The 23,836-nt window shown below is 42.8% G+C and overlaps 1 protein-coding gene across 3 annotated transcripts in view; it reads left to right on the top strand.

Annotated features, from left to right (window-relative positions):
* The window catches only part of GHR (growth hormone receptor), a 293,486-nt gene that overhangs the window by 128,564 nt on the left and 141,086 nt on the right, over nt 1–23,836 (top strand). For 2 of the 3 annotated variants that reach the window (XM_068990483.1, XM_068990482.1), the window contains exon 2: nt 3,149–3,229. In XM_068990483.1, coding sequence (XP_068846584.1) covers nt 3,160–3,229 — 70 coding nt within the window. In that variant the 5' untranslated portion in view covers nt 3,149–3,159. Of the gene's footprint in view, nt 1–3,138; nt 3,230–23,836 lie in introns of those variants that run through there. The other variant, XM_068990484.1, reaches the window with a different exon arrangement.

Raw genomic sequence — 23,836 nt, 5'->3', positions numbered from 1 at the left:
ATTGTATTTAATCTCCATCTCTTCTTGTGTGTTTATGGACTGTTTTATAGCCAAGGAACAAAACTGTATCATTGGCCACACTGTGATTTGGAGGCCTCCTCTGCTAGGCAGTTTACAGAATTAAAACTCATGCCAGCTGGATCACAGGGCTTTTCAACTGGCTCTCCCTCGAGGAAGGGGGAACAGGCAAAATGCCTCAGGTGCATTGAGCTCCAAATAAATGGTGTGAGTTCCCTGATGCAGGAATAGCAGCTCCTTCTTCCCCCACCCCAGTAGAAATCATGCCTTGTGGCTATAGCCAAAGAATGCATAAATATCATTAGAAATGTAGAGAAGGATTTTCCCTAGGAAAATGTTGCAAACTTAAAAAACCCTATAGACAAAGGTACAGTTTAATAGATGCTTCTGAACAAGGCCTGCCTCTAGTTAGATTATTATATTAGGAAAGGGAAATAAAGAATTTACTCCTCACATCTGGCACATCACTGATAGATTAAAGTACCAAACTTTGTGTTTTGGCACTCTCTCCTCTTCCAGTGACATTTTATCTCCTCCAGGACCTAATGAAAGAGAATCCTCTCATCTAGAAGCTGCCATGCAGAGCTCTGCATGGTTGAAGGGGGATGGTTACAGATGAATCATCCCAGGCCAACTAACACTCTGTTCATGTGAAGGCATTAGAGAGAGTTCACTAGGGGACTGCGAAGGAGGGGAGAGCACAAGGGGACCACTTTTGTAGTCATCGCCACTGAGCCAGCAACAGTGGAAGGGGAGCATTAGTCTCTAGGGAGACACTTAGGCCTTCCTGGAATCCAGCCACATCGCTTTATCTTCTTCTCTGCTCCCAACCCTTGTTAGAGCCCTAGAGTTGAGGGGTCCCTATGCTCTGCTCTCTATGACAGTGAACGCCTCCATGTGGGAGGATGGCTGTTCTAAATAACCTCCTTTTCTGCTGTGCGAGTGTGCCAACAAGTTTCTCATTCATTTTGCTTTGTGGATTCCAATTTATTTCGTGAGATAGAATGTGGCCTGTTGGAGATGGATTTGGCTCCTAAAGGAATTGTGATCATCAGTTCCTTACTTGGGGGAAGTGAAGTTCATTTGTAGGCAGCAGCTTTCAAAAGTTTTGGGGATGGGTGGAGGCCAACTATATTTCATTTGAAGCAAAATTCACTTGTCTCTAGCATCTGACAAGACTCTTTGAGAAGCGTGGAGAGGTGACTTCCAAACCAGGGAAGCATCCTTCTGAGAAATGCAAACCTGTTCATATCCTTGTTCAGTCGTGAGGCGTACAGTGCTGCCTCAAAATGGGATTCACTGTTAGGAGCAAGAGAGCAAGTGCCAGGGGAGGCTTCTTTACCTGACACAGTGTGGTAAGGCGTGGTGAGTGAACCTAGCACTAGGTAGAGTCCAGTTCCCCAGCTTTTCTTCCTTAAAAAAAGACTTTTGAAATAAAATTTTAAAGGAAGTACCCAGCTATCAAGAGGGTAACATTTTCAACCTATAACATGTTTGTTTTTAGCCTCTTTATGTGTTCCCATAAGATATTATGGGAAAACCCGAACGAACTTCTTGGCCAAACTAACATTTCTGCTGGAGACCTCAAATTATGAATATAATGGCCTCTTCATCTAGAAGTAAAGGATCTTGGGAGAGAGGCTCAGTGAAAGTAGATGTGGATGATGCAAAGCCATTAGCCCAGAGCCTTCCAGGTTAAGAATTTAAAACACAGGTGTCATAATGACCCCAACTCACATTAGTGTGAACTCTCACTGTTGGTAAGGTGTGTTCCTCTATGATGTCACACTCAATCCTATGAATGACCCTTGGGGCACTGTATGAGAGCTGTTCTCATGCATGTGGGAACACGAGAGAGATTCTGTTCACTTAGAGATGTTTTCTTAGAATTTTTTAAGAACATTAAAAAATGATACAGAATTTTTTAAATGTTGTATCATCCACTGTCTAGAAATGAAAATGTAGAGCATCAGATGTTTAATACCTATTCAGAATTACATAGCCATTACCTGGCTCAAAGCCTTCCATTACCCATGAAAACAATCATCTGTGTTCATCATTTCAGTTTGATTAGGGGTAATAGAAGGACTAAGTCCAATAAAGGCACTGATGGAGCTCCCAGGATGATGATCAGATCTGCCTGAATAACTTGTAAAGAGCTATAATTTTATGGAAATATTGCAGCTAAGATTTAAAGTAGTTGGCATTAGTCGTCAGATGTAGCAACAGCTCTCCCAAAGGGCAGTCTGCCTAAACTTGTCTCTTTAGAGATCAAGGAGGTGGACATCTGGTTTATTTATTACAAAGAAATTTCATCTCCTCCAGGTAAAGTGTGTGCTGGCTGAGGCATGTTGACCTGTTCCCCCATTCATCACACTGAAGGGTCCAAGGTGTGGCCAAGCTTGGGATTCCAAATGGCTAGCCCGCAGACTGACCCTTCCTAGAATCTGAGGTGCTCACATTCCTGGGCTTTTCAGAGGCCTCATTCCTTCTGCAACTAAAACCCACAAGGACACCAGGTGTCCCAGGGGAGGCCACCTAGGAAGCACTGGTGTTTTTTTCCTTTCCACTTCCCACCTCTCTGCAGCCTTCTAGTTAAGCCTCCTTCCTATGGCTCATTAGCACAGTGTTTTGAGTGTTCATTGAGCTCTTTTGTTCACTGGGAGACACGTTGGAGAAGTTTTACTATGCCTGAAATGGGTTGTTTTGTTTTTCCTTTTTTGGCCTGTCCAGCCCAAGGTCCCTTGCTTAGTGAAACAGCTGAGGAGTTCCTATTTGCAGGTCAAATTAAAGTGAACCATGCTGGCGCTGTCATGAAAGCAACGTGTGGGGGTCATTTGTTGTGAGGTCATTCTATGGCTGTTGGCAAGAATGTGGAAATCTAGTGTCCATGTTCTTTCTCAAGGCAAGCACCCACTGGAAGTAGAATGTATTACACCCTGGTGTTTGTTCTCATGAAAAGTGTGGCAACGTGAGACTGTAGGGCAGCGAAAGACTTAGGAAGATTCCTTCTAGAGCTGATGTGCATGTCAACTCATTCCTGATTCAGCCAGTATTTAAACAATTTTTGATGAACATGGTCTGCTTTTAATTGCTAAGCTTAATTTTATTTTTCTTTGTATGATTGCAGGTCCTACAGGTATGGATCTCTGGCAGCTGCTGTTGACCTTGGCAGTGGCAGGCTCCAGTGATGCTTTTTCTGGGAGTGAAGGTGAGTTCTGCTTTTCCATTCCCATTTGCAGTATTTTGAAACCACACTGAACTTTACTTGTGAAATCTAAGTTCTTTGGGTGAGGTAATTAAAAGAGGTAAGTTTTAAGTAGTGGTAAATAGAAAACCTGTGGTAGGTTTAAAATTGCAAACTAGGAGGACATCTCTGGGGATGTTTTAGGAGGAACACCGTAGTCAGCTTTGACAGCTGCTGCTTCTTCATCAAAAATAAATGCTGCAAATCATGCTGAGGACATTTCTGGTGAAGGCATGCCAGGTCTCTTGGTTTCAGGCTCTGGGAGAAAGATTGAAATTGCACTGAAGGGTTATTCACCAACTGATCACTCAGCTCATATGTGACTAGGGTTACCAAAGCCTGTTTCCAGAGCTCAGATTTAAGGCCTCTTAATCATATTCTCTGAGAGTGGAAATTTCAGATTTCAAATAAAGTTCACCTCTCACTCACTGGATGGTGACCATTTGGCTAAGTTAGAAGGAAGAAACAGCTGAAGTAGTTGAATGATGTGCTCAGATGTCACTAATTTCCTTGGCCATCTCTGTAATTCTCCCTTCTTCTTTATACTTTCTTCCTATTGGAAAAGTTGTCATATATTCAAACTTAGGACTCAAACAGTAATAACTGGAATAGGCGAGTAATGAAAGGGAATGAAAAGGATTTTTCTGTCCTGAAAGAAAACCGTGCTTATAACAAAGTGGGAGACTTTTTAAAATATCATCTTGAATACTTGATATTTTTTCCTTGCCTGAGCTTCAACAAAGGAAAGGATCATGTTTCTCCTATTCTGTGATTCTACAGTCACATGTGGCTTTAAGAGCAGCCAGCTCCCCTACTTCCCAGGCAACTCATGTTGGAAAACACAGTTTAGCAACAGAAGTAGTGCCTTAAAATGTCCTCCCTGACCTTCGAGCCAAAAATAAATCCCTAGTAGTGAGCTGCAGAGGGCAACCAGAGTAACTAAAGAAAACAAGAAGGGTAAAATGTTATTTTATCTCCTAAAACAATTTTAAAATATTTATAGAAAAGAAGTCACAATTGTTTGAAATATTTTGGGGTCTCTCTGGTGTTATAATGTCAACATTATGCAAGTCGAACATGGAGGGAATCACAGCCTCCATGTCAGCAGCTTTTCCCATGGCTGGTTTTAGACCCTGGTTCTCAGCCAAAGATTTACAGCTGAGATCCTGTGCCATTCCAAAGTCATGGTAGTTTAATCTCTACTTTCTTCATTAAGATGACTTTCACTCTACAAGGCTAGGCTTGAGGAATTTAAAAGACTTGTGAAATGAAAAGTATGGCAAAGGAACTCTAAAGAAAATGTGTGCCTGGCTAAAAGACTAGAACTCAAATTACATTTTTGACCTAGAGAGTCTGCAAAGAGCATATATTTCAACTGCTTTGACATTTTAGTAAACCTTTAACTTCGTGGAGGAAACAAAACAATTAGTTGGTTTTATGTTTGCCTTTTTTTTTTTTTTTTTTTTTTGCTTTTTGATAGTTTTTTTGTTTGTGGGGAGCACAGAATAAGAAAATGCAATAGTTTGTAGTAAATACAAATTGTATATTCAACAGTACTTACAGTTTAACAGTAGTTGCACATACCAAGTAATTTAGCAAAGGGAAAAAAAAAGTTGTTACTCTTTTTTTCTTAGTAGGCTAACCAAAATTCCTCTGGAATATGTGGCTACTCCAGAATTCTTAGCTTAAAATGGCCTGAGGATTGTTAAGGACAGGGTATGTTGTTTATATAAGAAGATGCAGATGAGCATGTTTGAACATGAGCAAGTGTAAGTGTGTGTGTGTGTGTGTGTGTGTGTGTGTGTGTGTTTGTGGTGCTTGCCAGTTCTGGCCATTTATCTGATGGGTTCACCCAGAGTGATCTCCTGACATGACATGAATTGAATCTCAGATGATCTTCATGGGCCACGTGTTTTTTTTTTTTTTTCCTGCGAGATCCGGATTGTACCCAGATCACTTTATTTTCTTTCCCATTGTATAAGGCAGACTAAAAATGTAAGAGAGGACTTTTGGGGAAAAAAAGATGTTTCTCTAGTTTCACCAGCCATTCACTGAATCTAGTTTGGTCAGTGGAAGAGGTGGTGCTGCTGAGCAAGCGATCTGGGAAGCGTCACCTAGAGAAGAGCTGCCCAGAGGCTGGTAGAAGATGGCAGACTTGCATGCCCAGGAAAGGTTGGCACCTGAAGCCTTGAGCAGGGTTTTTCTTGCTTGGGCAGATGAGCAATTAAAAATATACTGGCCCTGAGAGAATTTTTTTATTAAGTCTAACTGGCCTATCGGAAATTTAATGAGAACTAAGCGCTGAACAGTGCCACCATTGTATTAGCTACAGTGTATTAGTGTATTAGCTACAGCTGCTTTCTGTCTTTCATCCTTAATACATGATTGACTAGGGGTTTTGCAGGAACTAACGCCTGTGCTAGTGATGTGTTATGTAAGTGAATATTGACACACTCCGGTCAATAATGTTCGAGTAACAAAAGTTATATTAATAGGTCTCTGATCCATTAGCTGTTAATATTAGTCTTTATATCTGATCTTTAAGGCAGTATACCTACTCTTAGGGAGAATTTCTTTTTTTTTCCTGGATGTAGTTTTTTTAACTTTTAAAATCAAAATAGGGGTACAGCATAGTGACTTGGTATTTTCATAGATTATATTCCATTTAAAGTTATTGTAAAATTACAGCTGTAATTTCCGACTGTGCAATGTATTCTTGTGGCTTATCTATTTTATATATAGTAGTTTATACCTCTTAATCCCATACTGCTATGTTGCCCCTCTTCTCTCCACTCTCTCTACTGTTCACTACTAGTTCTCTCTGTGAGTCTGTTTCTATTTTGCTATATACATTTATTTGTTTTATTCTTTAGATTTCACAAATAAGTGATATGATAGAGTATTTGTCTTTCTCTAACTTTTTTCAGCAAGCATAATACCCTCCATGGCCATCCACATTATTGCAAATGGTAGAATTCCATTCTTTTTTATGGCTGAATAATAGTCCATTGTTTATTAACACTTATATACATCTTGTTTTATCCACTTGTTGATAGATACTTGGGTTGCTCCCATGTCTTGGCTATTGTAAATAGTGCTGCTGTGAACATCAGGGTGCCTGTGTCTTTTCAAATAAGTGTTTCATTTTTTCCAGATGTATACCCAGGCATGGAGTTGATGGATCACATGGTCCTTCTATTGTTAGTGTTTTGAAGACGTGCCATACTGTGCCATAGTGGCTGCCCCAATTTACATTCCCACCAACTATGTAAGAGGGTTCTCAGGGAGAATTTCTTATTCCAAAATCTGAAATGAGCAACAGTGCCCCATTTTCAGAGGGCTTCACAGGGTTGAACTGTTAACTGATTGCCTTAAAACTGCGGCTCCTGTGATAATGATTTTAATGAGAACTATGCATAAAGATGTTATGGATACAAACATACTTCTGAGGAGCACCTGTTACATGTTGTTGTACCTCTACTCTTTCTGTTGGTCCCCAGCTGACCTCAGCAACCTCAGGTGAGAGCAGGCAAGCCCTGCCCTGAAGAAGTTCAGTCTAGCTGGGATGTGAAGAACCTGTAGGTATTAATGAGAGACTACAGCTTTAAGGTCTAGAGTGTGTGATGAATACAGATGACCAAGATGTTCTGGAAAAGAATAAATCAAGGTGGCTGGAATAGTTTCATTCAACAAATTCAGTGTATGGAGCAGAGCTTCTCATTTTTAAAGATTGAACTCAGGGCTATGAGGAAAATAGTGATTCTTCCTTCAAGGAATTTATCATGACTTAAGAGATCAAGAATATCCACAGAGAATGACTGTATGAGGTGGTTATGTATGGAAACAGTGGCCTGAACTACTGTCTTTAAGAGGAGTGAAGAGAGGAGAGCCATGTCAAGCTGTGGTGAAGTAAAGGAGACTTCACAGAGGATGTTAGTGTTATTTCAGCAGAAATGAAAATACTGGGTTAAGATTTGAAAGGCTGAGAAGAGCAGGCGTGGCTGCAGAAGTAGCATGTATAGTGATGGAACAACAGAAAAGTGCTCAGGTGTAGATATGCGACAGACGTGGAGAGCAAATCATCTGGTCACTGGGTTTGCACTGCACGCAGGGCACTGTGGTAGGCAGTGAGTGGTTCTAGTTCACACACACAGCATCCAACATGTTTTTTCAGCACTTTGTGGAAGACGTATAATCAATTTGGTCAGAGTGTACACTATGTGAATGCTGTGTTTGTAATTATTCCCTTTCTATGTAAACTTAGGTTGATGAATTCAAGATAAATTATAGAAGGTCTAGAGATAGCAAAAGCTTCATGGAAAAGGCAAGGCTTATTGGGCCAGGAAGATGGGTAGTATTTGGAGAGGCTTATACCATATCTGGAGAAGGCAATGGCACCCCACTCCAGTACTCTTGCCTGGAAAATCCCATGGACGGAGGAACCTGGTAGGCTGCAGTCCATGGGGTCGCTAGGAGTCAGACATGACTGAGCAACTTCACTTTCACTTTTCACTTTCATGCATTGGAGAAGGAAATGGCAACCCACTCCAGTGTTCTTGCCTGGAGAATCCCAGGGACGGGGGAGCCTGGTGGGCTGCCGTCTCTGGGGTTGCACAGAGTCGGACACGACTGAAGTGACTTAGCAGCAGCAGCAGCAGCATACCATATCCAGCAAGTCATAGTTCTTAAATTCTGGCCAGGTAAAAGTGTTCATGGTGATGCATTTTGTGTGTGTGTGTGTATGTCTGTGTGTGTAGAATTTATATATAGCATACATAGGGAATTCCCTGATGGTTCAGTGGTTAGGATTCGGCACTTTCACTTCTAGGGCCAATCCCTAGTAGGGGAACTAAAATCCCATAAGTCGTGCAACTTGGCCAAAACATACATATATATGTGTACGTATATATACATACATATATACATGTGTGCATGTGTGTGTGTGTGTAGGGCATGGTTTGCAGACAAAGCACATCGTTAGTGTCTTATCACTCTAAATATCATTCCATTAGATAACTTACACTAGGAGTGAGATGCCATGTCCCAAAGGAACCAAGATCCCTCAAATAATGTTTTCTATCTTTGGACATTTTTCATAAACTTATACAAACATATACAGCACTTTTGTGAAAGAAAAGACAGCTCTGATCTAATTGCTGACAATAGGAAATAATGACCCAATGGCAAAAACATTATTTAAAAAGAAAAATAAACCTTTCTCTTTCATGCCTGCTTGCAGGCAAAGCCCCACGGAGCCCTGGGAGCTTCAGGTCATGCAGGATGTATTTCACCCATGTATTGGAGTCACGGCTGTAGTTGGTAAACAGTAAAAAGTGTACCTGTTAAAAGTGTTTTCAAGAAGGAGTAGTTCAAGGCTTTCCTTGAGTTTACCCTAGAAGTTAGCGAGAAGGCCTCAGAGTGTGAGATTCCTGCTGTCTTTACTTCAACAGACGAGAAGTCTTAGTCCCTTCCAGTGCTGTGGGCATCAGCAGCCCTCTGTCACCTGGTCCTCTTGGTGTATCACAGATGGCTAAGCCACTGGAGTTCAGGTCCTAGCAGGCCAGGTGATGGAGCTTCCAGTCTCGTCTACCTGGGTGATGCCAATGGAAGATATGCAGAGACCTTTGTGGGTGATGAGGTCTTTCAGCAAGTTTTTATTGAATATAAATTTGAATTTACCTATCTGCCTTTAAGGAGCTCATGGGCTATAGAAGCCAGATAAGTAAACTTAATTTAACTGTGGTCCTCTGAGGTTGTTAAAGAGATTTTTTTAATATATATGATTTTACTTGACTGTGCCAGGTATTAGTTGTGGCATTAGGGATTTTCAGTCTTCATTGTGACATGCGGTATCTTTAAATGCTGCATGCAAATTCTTAGTTACAACACGTGGGATCTAGTTCCCTCACCAGGGATCGAACCCAGACCCCCTGTGTTGAGAACATGGAGTTTTAGCCACTCAACCATCAGGAAAGTCCCTGAAGAGTTTTAAGCAGGGTAACACTACTGTTAGATTGTCATTTTGGAAACAGTGACAGTGTTTGTAGTAGTAGATTGAAAGTTGCAATGGCTGTAGTAGATTAAAAGTGAATTGGAGAGAGATGAGTGTGGGGGAAGGTGGTTGCAATAGGTTAAGAGAGATGATGCAAAGGTGCCAGTGGTAGTCAAAAAGAACAAATAGATGGGTTACAGACAGATGCTGAGGAGCACTTGGAGTCCAGTTGCATGTGGGTTTTTGACTCCGGGAACTGGCAGAGCTTTCTTACTCCATCCATTTCAAAGTTTCTGCATCTTGAGATCACGTTACCAGCATCAGCAGTGACTCACTCGTCACAGAGTGAAGCCCTGGAGTACAGCTCAGCCTATAAGCAGTGGAGTGGTACTTGCACGGCACAGCTCTGTGTTGGGGGAAACACTGAGACTGATGACAACAGAGTATCTAAGCAAGCTTTCTGTTGTACCATTAACCAGCACCCCTCCTGCCTGTGCCCAGCCTGGGTCCCACAGCCGTCTACTCCCCCTCTGTGGTGTGTCTGTGGTATTGCTTGGCCACTGAGCCCTGAGGGTCCACAGCAGGAACAAAGGCCTGAGCTCCTGACTCCATGTTGTCTCTGCACATTCATGACTCAATCCCAAGACCTTGACATATCCCCAGATATTTGATCACCCCTAGAGTCTGCACTTACCTCATGGAATGCAATAAAATACACTCAGGATGAGTCGAGGGCAGCACAGCTATGCACTGAGCAGAAGCTGGGCAGTCGATGAGGCTTCCACAGTAGCTACATGACTCACCCCTGTGAAGCAGCTGGCCATGTGGGTGATGAGGTTTGTACCCTAGCTGCTGCTGCTGCTAAGCCACTTCAGTTGTGTCTGACTCCGTAGATGGCAGCCCACCAGGCTCCCCTGTCCCTGGGATTCTCCAGGCAAGAACGCTGGAGTGGCTTGCCATTTCCTTCTCCAATGCATGAAAGTAAAAGTGAAGTCAGTCATGTCCAACCTTCAGCGACCCCATGGACTGCAGCCCACCAGGCTCCTCCATCCATGGGATTTTCCAGGCAAGAGTACTGGAGTGGGGTGCCATTGCCTTCTCCATGTACCCTAGCTAGTTAGTGTTAAAAGGACTGGGACCACCCAAGAGTAGTCTAAACCTTGAACATTCAGGTCCCACATGCCAGTGTTGGACTATACGTCCAGTCTTCCTCTTTAGATGCCAACATTACAGGACAAGAGCTTCTATGTACAATGTTGACAAACCACTTTGGTTCAGTAGCCCACACTCAGACTCCTGTTATGTGGGGTCAGGAATGCGGTGGACAAAATATGTTTGCTGATGATGCTGGCCACCAGCTCCCGTTCATCCACACACCTGGTTTCCTGCCTCGAGCAGAGGCTCACCTAAGTTTAAGTGTGCAGAAGTCCACACTGGCTTGGACTGGCCTGGCCAGCCTCTCTCTGGCTGATGTCACCTGTCATAGCTAGGGGCCCAGGTCTCTCCATCACCCAGGTTTCCCTAGGAAACCCTCTTAGGAAGATCCTGTGGGGGCTGGTTTTCTTCTCACCCTGATTTTAAGTTATTGTGTTACTTTCTCGGAGTTGGTTTAGTTCAAAGCCTTAACCTTAAACTCTGTGATAAAGAGTTCTAGGCATTTCAGAGCCATCCACAAAGACATCTTTGGGGCCCACCCCATGCTCCTTGGAACTGCCTGCTTATCCACAGTCATGTATGTCTATAACTTGGTCATTACGCAGAGTCACCGGCAGCCACAGACCAAGGACCACCCTCGGCTTTCCCAAGCAGCAGGCACTGTGGTCCCATTTTGGCTCTTCAAGAAATTCTCACATGCTGTCAACAGGGTCATCCCTCAAACCCAGAACACAGCTCCTTCCTCGTCTGTAGTTAGCAGCATCAAGGCGGCAATGACGTGTGGCATAAACACTGTCTGAAATCCGAGGCAGCCAATCATACAGAGAGGATTCCATGGGTGCCCTGTCTGGCCAGCACCGTGCAGACCAGGAGGCCCCAGAGCCTGGAGTGCTTCTTCAAACCTCAGCTGGAAATCCGTTTTCTCTGGTCTGTATTCCTCAAATCTGTCCAAAAATGAATCTGCTATAATTTGTCAGATACATCTATCAGGAATCTCTGTTTCTATATATGAAACAACTCACCAGCCTTAGGCTTTAACCTTAACTAATTACAGTGTCGGTGTTATATCTCCACAGGAAGGTTGCAGGTATTAGAGCATGGAGGAGTGTGTCCACACAGAGGGAATGTTTCAGCATCTTGTTCATTGTTTTTAGAAACTTTACCAAGACACAGGACAGAGGGATGGACTTCTAGAAGGGCAGTCAGTGGCAGAGGATCGGGGGGTGGCAGAGATAACATTTGTTGCTTGTCTCTCTTCTAAATGTATCTTCCCCTGGTGGCTCAGATGGTAAAGAATCTGCCTGCAATGTGGGAGACCTGGGTTCAATCACTGGGTCAGGAAGATCCCCTGGAAAAGGAAATGGCAACCCACTCCAGTGTTCTTACCTGGAGAATTCCAGGAACAGAGGAGCCTGGTGGGCTACAGTCCGTGGGGTTGCAAAGAGTCAGACATGACTGAGTGACTAACACTTTCACTTTTCACTTCTAAATGAAGTTGTCATGACATCTGTGTTTTAAGTTGTGTGTCACATTCTGGATTGAGCTTGAAATATATGCAATTTGTTTTCAAAAGATTACAAAATGACCACTGCAAACTCTACAATAAATAGTTACAGGTTAAGACTTAGTAGACCTAAAGATTCATGAAGAGTGTTTTGTTCACTCCTGTTTCCCATCCTGTAGCATTCTGAGACATGGAGTAGATCTTCATTTCCCTTTTTTTTTTTTGATCTTCATTTTCTTTAAGGAAATCAGCTTCCAAATCCTGACCTGGGACTTCCCCAGTCACTGTCCACTGTTGTCACTAATGCTCTGTTATGCCCAGCCCTCACCAGGGCAGAGGCTGGATCTGGACCCCTTTTCAGTAGGAAGGGTCTGGAAATAGCTGTGCAGCTGTAGAAACTGTTCTCCAGAAAGTCCCAAGCCTCCCTGTGCCTGACACAAAGCCCTGATTTGTGGGCAGAAGAATCATTTTCGTGTTCTGTACTTCAGATGCCTCTAGAGTCAGAACTTTGCCCAACCCACCAATGCCTGGGCATCTGATGCCATGTCTAAGTCTTGCCAACCTTTTCCAAGGTGACTGAACTCTGTACCCCATATACCAACCACTGGCCAACATCCTTCACTGAACAGACCAGTCACCCAGCACCTACCCCTGAGCCACCTTTATCTGCGCCCCACCTCCCTGATTAAATCACCTCAAATATTGACAGACAGAGAGATGTCATGAGGGTTTCAGATGCCAGATCCAAGTTGTCTCTGACCTTTTGGACATTGAGCTTTTGATTATGAAAGACCCTGATGAGCGATCTCATGGAGAGCTGATCAGTTTTCCCTGCCTCATCCCTGACATAGCAGGTTTTTCCAGTTTTCCAGTGAGAGCTCTTCTGAAAGTAGGAAACTCTGAAAATTGTCAGTCATTTTGATAAAAACCCTACAGTCTTCATCCCTGAATAAGAAAACAAAATTTGTATTTTTTAATCTGTTAGTTGTTGTCCACTCGCTCAGTCATGTCCAACTCTTTGTGACCCCTTGGACTACAGCACACCAGGCTTCCCTGTCCTTCACCATCTCCTGGAACTTGCTCAAACTCATGTCCATTGAGTCAGTGATGCCATCCAACCATCTTATCCTCTGTTGTCCCCTTCTCGTGCTTTCTGTCTTTCCCAGCCTCGGGGTCTTTTCCAATGAGTCGGCTCTTCACATCAGATGCATAGTATTGGAGCTTCAGCATCAGTCCTTCCAATGAATATTCAGAGTTGATTTCCTTTAGGATTCACTGGTTTGATCTCCTTGCAGTCCAAGGGACTCTCAGTCTTATCCAACACCACAGTTCGAAAGCATCAATTCTTTAGTGCTCAGCCTTCTTTATGGTCCAACTCTCACATCCATACATGACTACTGGATAAAACGTAGCTTTGACTAGATAGACCTTTGTCAGCAGAGTAATAAAATCTTGCAAATTTGTGGAAAGATTTGAAATAATGTTCAGAATATTTGACTTGCGGACACTCATGTGTTACCACGTATTGGGATGGCCAAAAAGTTGATTCAGGGTTTTCCATATGATCTTACAGGAAAACCCGAATGAGCTTCTTGCCCAACCCAATGTTGATAGATTCACATTAGTGGAAATTGAATTGGCGATGCTTACCTTGTTTTTGTTTGTTGTTGAGTTGTGTCTGACTCTTTTGTGACTGCATGTATTATAGCCCATCAGGCTGCTCTGTCCATGGGATTTCCCAGGCAAGAATCCTGGTGGCTTCCCCCAAACTGAGAGCTCATTTTCTAGGAAAGGACCTTTTGGCTGCCTAACATTCAGGACCTTCCTTTCTCCTCCACTGCCCAACCAGTGGCCCAGCTATTTCCTTGATTGAAGCGAGAAGTACCTGCCTTATATGTATGGCTGAGCCCCTTTGCTGTTCACCTGAAACTTCCTCAACACTGTTAATTGGCTATACCCCAATCCAAAATGTTTTCAGTATTAAAATAAAAAATTAAAGAAGCTCCATGCCTTTTCTAACAATAACTAACAATGAATGAATGTGTTGTGAAAAGAGGGCAGTCAGGAACTAGGGGAACCAGTCAAAGAGCCTTGCCCTGTGTCAGGGCGCAGTTGGGCCAGACAAGGTTCTGGGGTAGAGAATGCAGTGAAGTGTTGAGGTGCTGTGCTTAGACAGCCCAGGCTGGGTTTACAAACGGGTCTGTGACTGTGCCTGACTTCCCATGTTAGCCGTGCCAGCACCATAGTCTTTGGATGTTTGCTCTGAATTTCATAGACATGGTTGACTAGCTCTCTCTCCCTTTGTAGCTGTCACTAACCCTGACTTCCTGGAAAGCTCCTCTCGAGGAATAGAAGTTAACTAGATTAACTCCTGTGCATTCCCTGGCCATATATACATGTCAGACGTGTGTTTATATAGCCATGATGGTTGTGAGAGGCGAAAATGTGGCTACTCCCTAGGGTGACCTGTCTTGTCTTGTCTCTGTGGATGAATACTGAAAGCCTATATTTTTAAGTCTTGAAATCTTACTTTAAGGAAAAAATAGAAGACTATTAAAGGCAAAAGAATATGTAGCACTTTCATTAACATGAAATGTATCTAAAGTGAAACTATTTCCTAACCATCAAATTTGGAGAGGGTGGTGATTTCTCCACCACCCTCCACCATGTTGGTTGAGAGTAGGCTGCTGTAAACCCACAATCAGAAGCCTGTGACAGAGGGGAGAGTCGACAGATGCCTTAAAGCAGAAGGTAGAAGGAAAAGACTGAGATTCTAGGCTGATGTGAGGGGACTGCGTCGGTCGCTGAGCCCTCGGTTGGCATTCAGTAAATACCATGTAGATTGATGACTGATTTCTGCATTAGCTGCTAGGAGCCCCGTTTGATCTGCATTTGCTTCGGTTATACACGATGTCCCTCCCGTTCTGTGATATTGCCCTTGGCTATCACAGGAGACAGCAGCAATCAATCACCAGAGGCCTAGACCCTCAGAGGGGAAAGGGGACTTGTGAAAGAACTCCCGCGGAGAAAGGAGAAAGGCCGGTCAGATGGCCTTGGCCGGTACTTGGAGAACGTACAGAGATGCTTAGGGAGTAGGATCAGTAGGCAAGTCTCTGCACCAGCCACTTCTGATTCCTGCTTCTGTCTTCTCTGCCACTGTCAGGAGAAGCAGTCTAGATTAGGGATTTTAGAGCACTGATCTCCAACTTTGTCAGAACTGGGTTTGAATCCCAGTTCTGTCACTTATGAGTGGTGTGATATTGTTTAGTTTGAGTTCCCCAGAAGCCAGATGCTGAAACAAGGGTTTAAATGAAAGTGGATTATTAGAAAAATATTCTAGGGGAAAACTGAAAAAGAGTAGGGAAATGAGACAAGGGAAAGGCTAAAAAAAAAAAAAGAAGCAAGAATTCAATATCCAGTGCTACCCCACAGTGGTAGGGTGAATGATGGGATGATATCTGGCATAATCTCCTCTAAAATAGTGTTTCAGGTTGTCCAGAACAGCCCTCAGTTGGTGGTTAAGGACTGACCATGGGATGACCAGGAGAGGTCATCAAATCCTAGAGGCTCCCAGCTCTTCCAGCACAGGTCCAGATGCCTGGTGTTGAGCGTGAAGGCACAGAAGGAATTCATGGGTACAGATATGGATATGGGCTCTGCATCAGCAGAGCACTGACAACATGTTCTGCAAAGGCTTTTATAGTTGCTTATACTCTCTAAGCCTCAGTTTTCTCATATGTTGAATGGGAGGAAAAGAACTTGTTTAAAACCATCAAGGAAGTAACAATCGTAAAAAAAAGTACCTGCTGAGATGACACAGGAAAAGCCCCCAAGTATTCAAGAACTGGTAACTCTTATCAACCTCAGGTTGACTAACTACAAACCCTGAGGCCTTAAAGAAACATTCAAACTAAACAGACATGAAGAACTTGAATTATAACAATATATGCCTAAAAGGAGCAATTCAGTTACACAAGGAAGTTTTGGAAGCTAATTTTAACAATGAATCCAGAAAACTGTCTAGAAGATTCTAATGTTGAAGGTGCTTTCAACAATAGAACTAAGACCTGATGGTATAAACTTTTAGGGGATTGGACACTGATCTATAGTTATAGTTTGAACAATAAATGCTCAGAGGACAAGTTTGATCAAATCTTAGTTCTCTGGTTCTTGTACTTTTAATAAAATTGAATCTGATCAATCCAGCAAGTGGGTCTGGAGTGAGTTGATGCTGATATGGAGAGTGGTGCTGGGTGAGTCAACTGACTTCAGTGAACATTCTCTGAGCATTTGCATATGGCAAATACAAGGCCAAGAGGAGTGAGGCCCACCCAGTTTCCCAAGTTGGTCACTGAGTGGACTGGGGATATGAAGAGAGTAAATTAAAACCAGTTCACTGTGATAATAACTGAAGCATTTTAGTGGACCTAGTTTGAAGTACTTCATACTTGTAACCTTGGTTAATCCCTCCCAGCAATAATAAGAGATAAGTTCCATTATTACCTGCATGAGGTAAGGACACCAACAATAATTATGTAACTAACTTACATAACTGGTGAAGGCCAAAGTAGGAGTCCAACCCAAGCAGTCTGACCCCGTAGTGCACAATAAATTGCATCACACGTGTCTTAGGATCCCCACGGTGCTTACCAAACTGTAGTACTCCCCTCTGCAGAGATTTCAGCTGAAGTCCAGAAGCTGCATGTGTTTTACTTGCTCAGCCTAGGTCAAGAACCATAGTCATATTATTGCAAAGAGACAAGAGGCAATTACTTGAGCTCCTGTAAATTCTCTAGGTTTCAGATTCATTCGGTTTAATGTAGCACTTTGACTTTGTGTGCACCTTGTTACTTCACGTATAAATATCCCATGTACTTATATATGAGACTTATGATGAGGCATGGGCTGCTGCTGCTGCTGCTAAGTCGCTTCAGTCGTGTCCGACTCTGTGCGACCCCACAGACGGCAGGCCATCAGGCTCCCCCATCCCTGGGATTCTCCAGGCAAGAACACTGGAGTGGGTTGCCATTTCCTTCTCCAATGTATGAAAGTGAAAAGTGAAAGTGAAGTCGCTCAGTCGTGTCCGACTCCTAGCAACCTCATGGACTGCAGCCCACCAGGCTCCTCCGTCCATGGGATTTGCCAGGCAAGAGTACTGGAGTGAGTTGCCACTGCCTTCTCCGTATGGGCAATTTTCCTCAAATCAAATGGGCATCTCTTCCTGAGGCTAACTCAGTAGCCAAGTTTGTGGAGACAGAAGCCTACTGCTTCTTTTGAAAAAAAATCATTAATAGGTACCTACTGGGCCACTGAACAATACTGTGTGATACTGTGCAGCCCTGATATCTACAAGGCTCTCCTGATGTTGTTCTAAGGAAGTGCAAGAACTGTCTTATGAAATCAGCCCTGGGTTTTCTCTTCTTATCATTCCTGGATTCTCCATGAATGCAGAAGCCATCAAAGTAAAGGAAAGCTATCTCCCCTCTCTACTAATATGCCTAGAGAATTATACCACACTCACTCTATACCAGGTACTTTTTGCCTATTTCTAAGTCTATACCTCCTTAGCAAAACTTTCCTCATTTTCACAGGATTAACATTCCCTATTTTGTACCTTGGACTTGTGTTGGGTGTAACATTGTTCCTACACCATTTTTCTTTTTGGGAGGAGGTAGAGGTGGAGACAAAAAATATTTGTTAATTTATTGAAAATCAGAGACAATGATAAAACAATGCTTATATTTCTCTTATCTTGTATTTCTCTCTATCCTCCCAAGAGTCCTACTTTCTCACAACATTTGCATCAGAAGTGTTTTTAAATGAGTCTGTTAATATTTTTAAATATATTTTCTAATTGGAGGATAATTGCTTTACAATGCTATGTTAGTCGGAGAAGGCAATGGCACCCCACTCCACTACTCTTGCCTGGAAAATCCCATGGACGGAGGAGCCTGGTGGGCTGCAGTCCACGAAGTCGCTAAGAGTCGGACACGGCTGAGTGACTTCCCTTTCAATCTTCACTTTCATGCATTGGAGAAGGAAATGGCAACCCACTCCGGTGTTCTTGCCTGGAGAATCCCAGGGACAGGAGAGCCTGGTGGGCTGCCGTCTATGGGGTTGCACAGAGTCGGACACGACTGAAGCGACTTAGCAGCAGCAGCTATGCTAGCTTCTGCTGAGCACTGAGCTGGGCTCTGTGTGTCATCTAGCAGCTTCCCAGTGGCTGTCTGTTTGGTAGTGTATATATGCCAATGCTACTCTCTCAATTCGTCCCACCATCTCTTCCCAATATGCCCACAAGTCTGTCCTCTACATCTGCATCTCTGTTCCTCCCTGCAAATAGATTTATCAGCACCATTTTTCTAATAAGATTTGTCCATACAAATCAGTGGAAGAGAAACCAAATTTATGAGAACAAGAATCTTCCACTCATTGAATATATTCCACCAGGCTCCTCCATCCATGGGATTTTCCAGGCGAGAGGTACTAGAGTGGTAAAGAATCTGCCTGAAATGCAGGAGACATGAGTTCAGTCCCTAGGTTGGGAAGATCCCCTGGAGAATGCCATCGACAGAGGAGCCTGGCAGGCTACAGTGCATGGGGCCTCAAGAGTGGGACACGGCTTAGTGACAAAACCACCACTAACACCAATCTCAAAGTCTGGGTGGTTTTGTCACTAAGTCGTGTCCCACTCTTGAGATCTTCCCAACCCAGGGACGGAGGAACCTGGTAAGCCACAGTCCATGGGGTCGCAAAGAGTTGGACATGACTGAGCGACTTCTCTTTCCTTCTGAGCCACCAGGGAAGCCCCTTAGAGTTGGTGGTTGGTCAATGTTTATTTCCTGTTATACCATTAGGCAGGATCACTAATGGCAAGAAAGACATTACAGATTTGTTTTTAAACAATTTCTTAATACAGTTTTCTTTTCTGACAATATGACCGTTCATCCTAAAAGAGTAACACAAAAAGAAATTTCAATGAGTGGAGGATTCTTGTTCTCAAAATTTTTACCATCTGAGCTACCAGGGACTAGCAAGTTGATTACACCTTTTTCCTTTGAGAAAATTATACATGACTGGGGAGTGGGGTGAGCAGGAACTCATAGTACTGCAGTGATAAGAGAAGTATAAAGAGGGGCCTAGAAGTCCCTTTTGTTTATTACAACTGAATATCTTTCTACAACTTACAAAAATGATTCCCAAATTTCATGGGCATAGTGAAAGAACACATTTGGATCTTTTCTAACTCTATCTCCAGCAGGATCATGCATGTTCTAGTGACTATCAATCCCAACAACACAGACATGCAGAGAACAGAGAGAACAAAGACATCTTAGGAATCTTCTTATCCACTGATTTTCTTCCTTTTAAAAATTTGATGAACTATTCATTCACACACAATCATACCTGGAAACTTACTGTGTAGAAATCAAAATTAAGACGTGAAGCTATATTTGAGTTAAGAGTGGGGCACCAGATGGCCTTGGCAGTTCAGCACTGCTCTCCAAGACCTTAACCCCAGACCTGTATGACTCAGGAACCCATTCTAGTTGGGATAATTTCAATAGACATAGAGTACTTTCTAGAAAAGCAATCTAATTGTCCTTGTTCTTCCCCTCTTGAAGGAAACAAAGAAGAGATTAGCCTTTACTAAACGCCTAACTTTTACCAGTAACTGTTCCAAGTACTTAACATGCCAGCTCACCTAACTTTCATGGATGACTTTCTGAGCAAGGTATCATTACCTCTATTTCAAGATGAGAAATGAACAAGCTGAGAAACTGAATAACTCAGTCACAGAGTTGAAACTGATACAACTAAAATTTTTACATGCATAAGTTTGGTTCCCAAAGTCTACATTTTTGGTATGTTATTTTTCCATGCTTTCTAAACAGAATTGTGACCTCTAGCTACTAGATGGTACCCTCCACTCTCAGCTGTAAGAACCAGAACATTTCCAGACATTGCTAAGTGTTCCCTGGGATGGGGCTGAGGGGCAGAGGAAGTGGTGGAGGTGGGAAATGACTCAAAGCTGAGAACCACTGCCCTAGATCAGGAGCTTGCATGTTGGCCTGACAGTGCTCAGGACTGTTGCAGGGGTCAGATTAGACAGAGCATAGACTTTTAAAGGGAAACAAAAAAGTGTGTGTGTGTGTAGTTACAATGCAGCCCTTATCTTTTCACTGGTTCATTTGTTCCTCCAAGACTTGAGCCAGGTGAAGGACACTTTTAAATAATAAATAAACTTTGAGAACCTTAAAGATTTGCCAAATAAACAAAGGACTTGGAAGAAAGAGAACAATCCTAGAAGACATCCCATAATGAATATACATAATATGCACAAAATGCTGTGGGAACCCCAAGGAAGGAAGGGATGCCTTTGACCAAAACCATAGAGAACCAGTTGGACTGCATAGTCCAAGCTCTGTGATAACACCATTCAACTAATTGTGACTAATGCTTCTTCATACAATGACATATATTCATGCAGTTTTGCCAGGAGTATTTAAAGTGCATGCTGACAATGGTCAGCACTGTTTAAGGTGTTAATCATTTTTTAGGGCACACTTCAAGTAGTATGAACTCTGAATGAGCAACTTAATTGAAGTTAGACACCTCTTATTTTTCCCTTTTTTCATACCTGCTCCAATGATGGCAAACAATCAAACAACAACAAAAAAAAATAAAGACAAACCCTCCAATCCAGATTTCATTATGTAGATTTCCTTCCTATATTCCTTCCACAAATACAGGAAGCTCAATCTTGAGTATATTCTTCAGATAAACCTCAATTAATTCTTTTTTTTTAATTTTTATTTTTACTTTATTTTACTTTACAGTACTGTATTGGTTTTGCCATACACTGACATGAATCCACCACGGGTGTACATGCGTTCCCAAACATGAACCCCCCTCCCACCTCCCTCCCCATAACATCTCTCTGGGTCATCCCCGTGCACCAGCCCCAAGCATTACGAGGTCTGTTGATTGAAGAAGAACCATTCCTAGAATCATGAATACCTGTTTTAAGCTCTAGATCTGACATTGTATATTTAAGTAGAAATAATTCTGAGTACCATAGAGACGGGGCTGACCATTATGAAAGTACCAGAATTTCCAAACTTTATTCCAGTGTTCTACATTAAATATTCATTAACAAGGAAGCTCCATATAAAAAAACTGCCTTGTCTGATGAAGCCACATTTACCTTAAAGTATTTCCCCCCTTTCAGCCTGCATGCAGTTTTTGCTATTGCTTGTTGCAGAGGTCCACGCAGGTTGACTAGAGCCTGAGTTGCTAGCTTGAGCCTGAACTGCCCTAATGATGCTGAGTCACATTTGTTTTGGAAGATCACTCTTAAAGCCTGCTGCTCATGCTTGTTTATGGGGAATGCAACAACTTCAGCATCAGCTAACAAATCCCTTTGCGTGCACAGCCACGTCTGAGCGCTTCCGACAAATGCTTCCTGTCACTTCTCCTTCTACAGCTTTGAAAATTAGAGCCTGGTGGAGTGAACTGGGAGACAACCCTGAGCATTTAGGAAAAGAAGTATGGGAACTGTAAAGCCTGCTGTTGAAATCAGTGTAATTGGTGTAAGATTACATTTCATCAGTCTTAAGACCTGCCTTTTACCACCAGAGAAATCAGTCTCCACATTTAAGGTCACATCAATATGGAACATTCTGCATCCTGAGCTGTTGGTCACATGCCTCTAGAATAGCATGCCATGCTGTTTTTTAAGCATTACAAGTGAAACAATCGACAGGTGGCTCTTGTGGTACATTCAGAATTCTTGTGTAAACTCCCCCAATACTGTTTTTTTTCAGTCTCAATTTGATTGTATTTATGAGAACCGTATATATTGTATATAGCATAAGCGTGTATCAGCAGACCTAATTTAATGACTCACAGTGAAAACCAAGCCTGTATTATTTTTAAATCAGGAATTTGTTGGATATATTCATATCTCTAAATCGTACTTATTGTCTTTAGCTTCCTTCACTTGAGAAAACCATACTTTTCATAAAATTACAAGAAATTGAGTCAACAGATATTTTTGTTGCAAATTAATTCTACTTCAATTAAAGAGGGTTTTAAAGAATTAAATATTTTCTGAGCATTTATTATGTGCCAGGCACTAGTCTTAATAGGTGCTTAGAATGCTTCAGTGAATAAGAAATATAAAGCATCCTTTACCATGAGCTTTCCTTAATAGGATGTGTTTGTATGTGTGTGTTTTAAAGAAGGTATGTGGGTGCGTGAGGCAGAAGATAGGCTATAAAAATAATACTTAAATTATCTAGTATGTTAGAAGGTAGAAAGGGCTATGGAAAACCATTCCATTTGTTCTTCATCGGAGTGTAGCCAAAAGTTGGTCTTGACATATTTTTATCTGAATCTCTTGTTTTAAATATAAGTGAAAGTATTAGTCATTCAGTCCTGTCCAACTCTTTGTGACCCCATGGACTGTAGCCGCCAGGCTCCTCTGTCCGTGGAGTTCTCCAGGCAAGAATACTGGAGTAGGTAGCCATTCCCTTCTCCAGGGGATCCTCCCGACCAGGTCTCCTGCATTGCAGGTGAATTCTTTACTGTCTGAGCCACCAGGGAAGCCCTTAAATGTTAGGAATCTATTAAAAAATAATTTGACACTAAACATGTCCTCATGGTCTTGTCTAGACGCTACAGCACACACCCTCTCTGTTTATTAAGGAGGAAGCCCAGGCCCAGAAAAGTGAGATGACTTTCCCAAAGTTCCAGTAGTCCTCAACAGGAGCAGGGCCGAGATGCAGGCTCTTTCTTTAGTGCATGTTCCTCCATAGGTTAGCCTTTGATGACAAGCAACCTAGTTGGTGAAATCTATTTGAAAATCTGTTTTGAAACATTGCAAAACTTAAAACGCCTAAAGGTGCAGGCTGAGTGGCACCCTCAGGACAGAGTGGTCAAGAGCAGAAAGGAGATTCTGCGATGAGTGAATTGGGTTGCGACAAGACCCTTATGAAATCATTCTGCCCTCCTCTGTGGCAGGCCAGCCGCAGAAGTGTGACCCCTGATTCTGGCGCCCTCCTTCATCTTTCTCACTCACAGACTACCACTGACCATTCTCCTGCTTCCTGGAGCACCAGAGACGCGGCTGGAGATGGGTCTAAGGCCTTGCTGGGGTGTGTGTGTGTGTTAGTCACCCAGTTGTGTCGGACTCTTTGTGACCCCATGGACTGTATCCTGTAGGCTCCTCTGTCCGTGGGATATCCCAGGCAAGAATACTGGAGTGGGTTTCCATTTTCTCTTCCAGGGGATCTTCCCAACCCAGGAATTGAACCCCAGTCTCCTACATTGCAGACAGGTTCTTTATTGTCTGAGCCATAAGGGAAGCCCCCTTGCCATCATAGCTTTTTCTTAGTCCTCTCTCTGTTCCTGTTCCACATATACCTTGGGCTTGGCCATCAATCATTCTTAGAGTTTGATGAAATCATTTGATGAAAATATTGTTTATAAAGGTAAAGAACAGAATTGAAAAGACACTGGAAATAGTCATGCGCTGGAGTAAACTGAAGCCAACAGTCATGGTTCCAAGACTCACCACCACAAGGCAGCCTCGCTGGGATTTGGTTTCCCTAGCTGTCCATGGGGTTTTTTAATCTTCTCGCACACAGGCTTGCTGTAAGGAGTGAAAGGTTAAGGGAGATTGTGTCTGTATGGCTCTCGGAAAACCATAACTTGCAATCCATACTCTAGCAATTTCAGTTACTTCTGCCCCTTCTTTTTCTGAAGACAAGTTACTAGAGGGATAGACAAGTTTACTGTTATTTTGAAGGCTGCTTCAGGCTTATTTTATGTCAGTGAAATTAGTTTTCTGAGAGTTGGAAGGGATCTTAGACACTCTAATGAGGCCAACCCTGGCTGTTACAGAATAAGCTGGGAC

Source organism: Capricornis sumatraensis, chromosome 18 (genome assembly GCF_032405125.1).
Source record: "Capricornis sumatraensis isolate serow.1 chromosome 18, serow.2, whole genome shotgun sequence".
In the NCBI taxonomy this organism is placed as follows: domain Eukaryota; kingdom Metazoa; phylum Chordata; class Mammalia; order Artiodactyla; family Bovidae; genus Capricornis; species Capricornis sumatraensis.
Note: the sequence above shows the minus strand (reverse complement) of the source record. Positions and strands in the feature narration are given on the sequence as shown.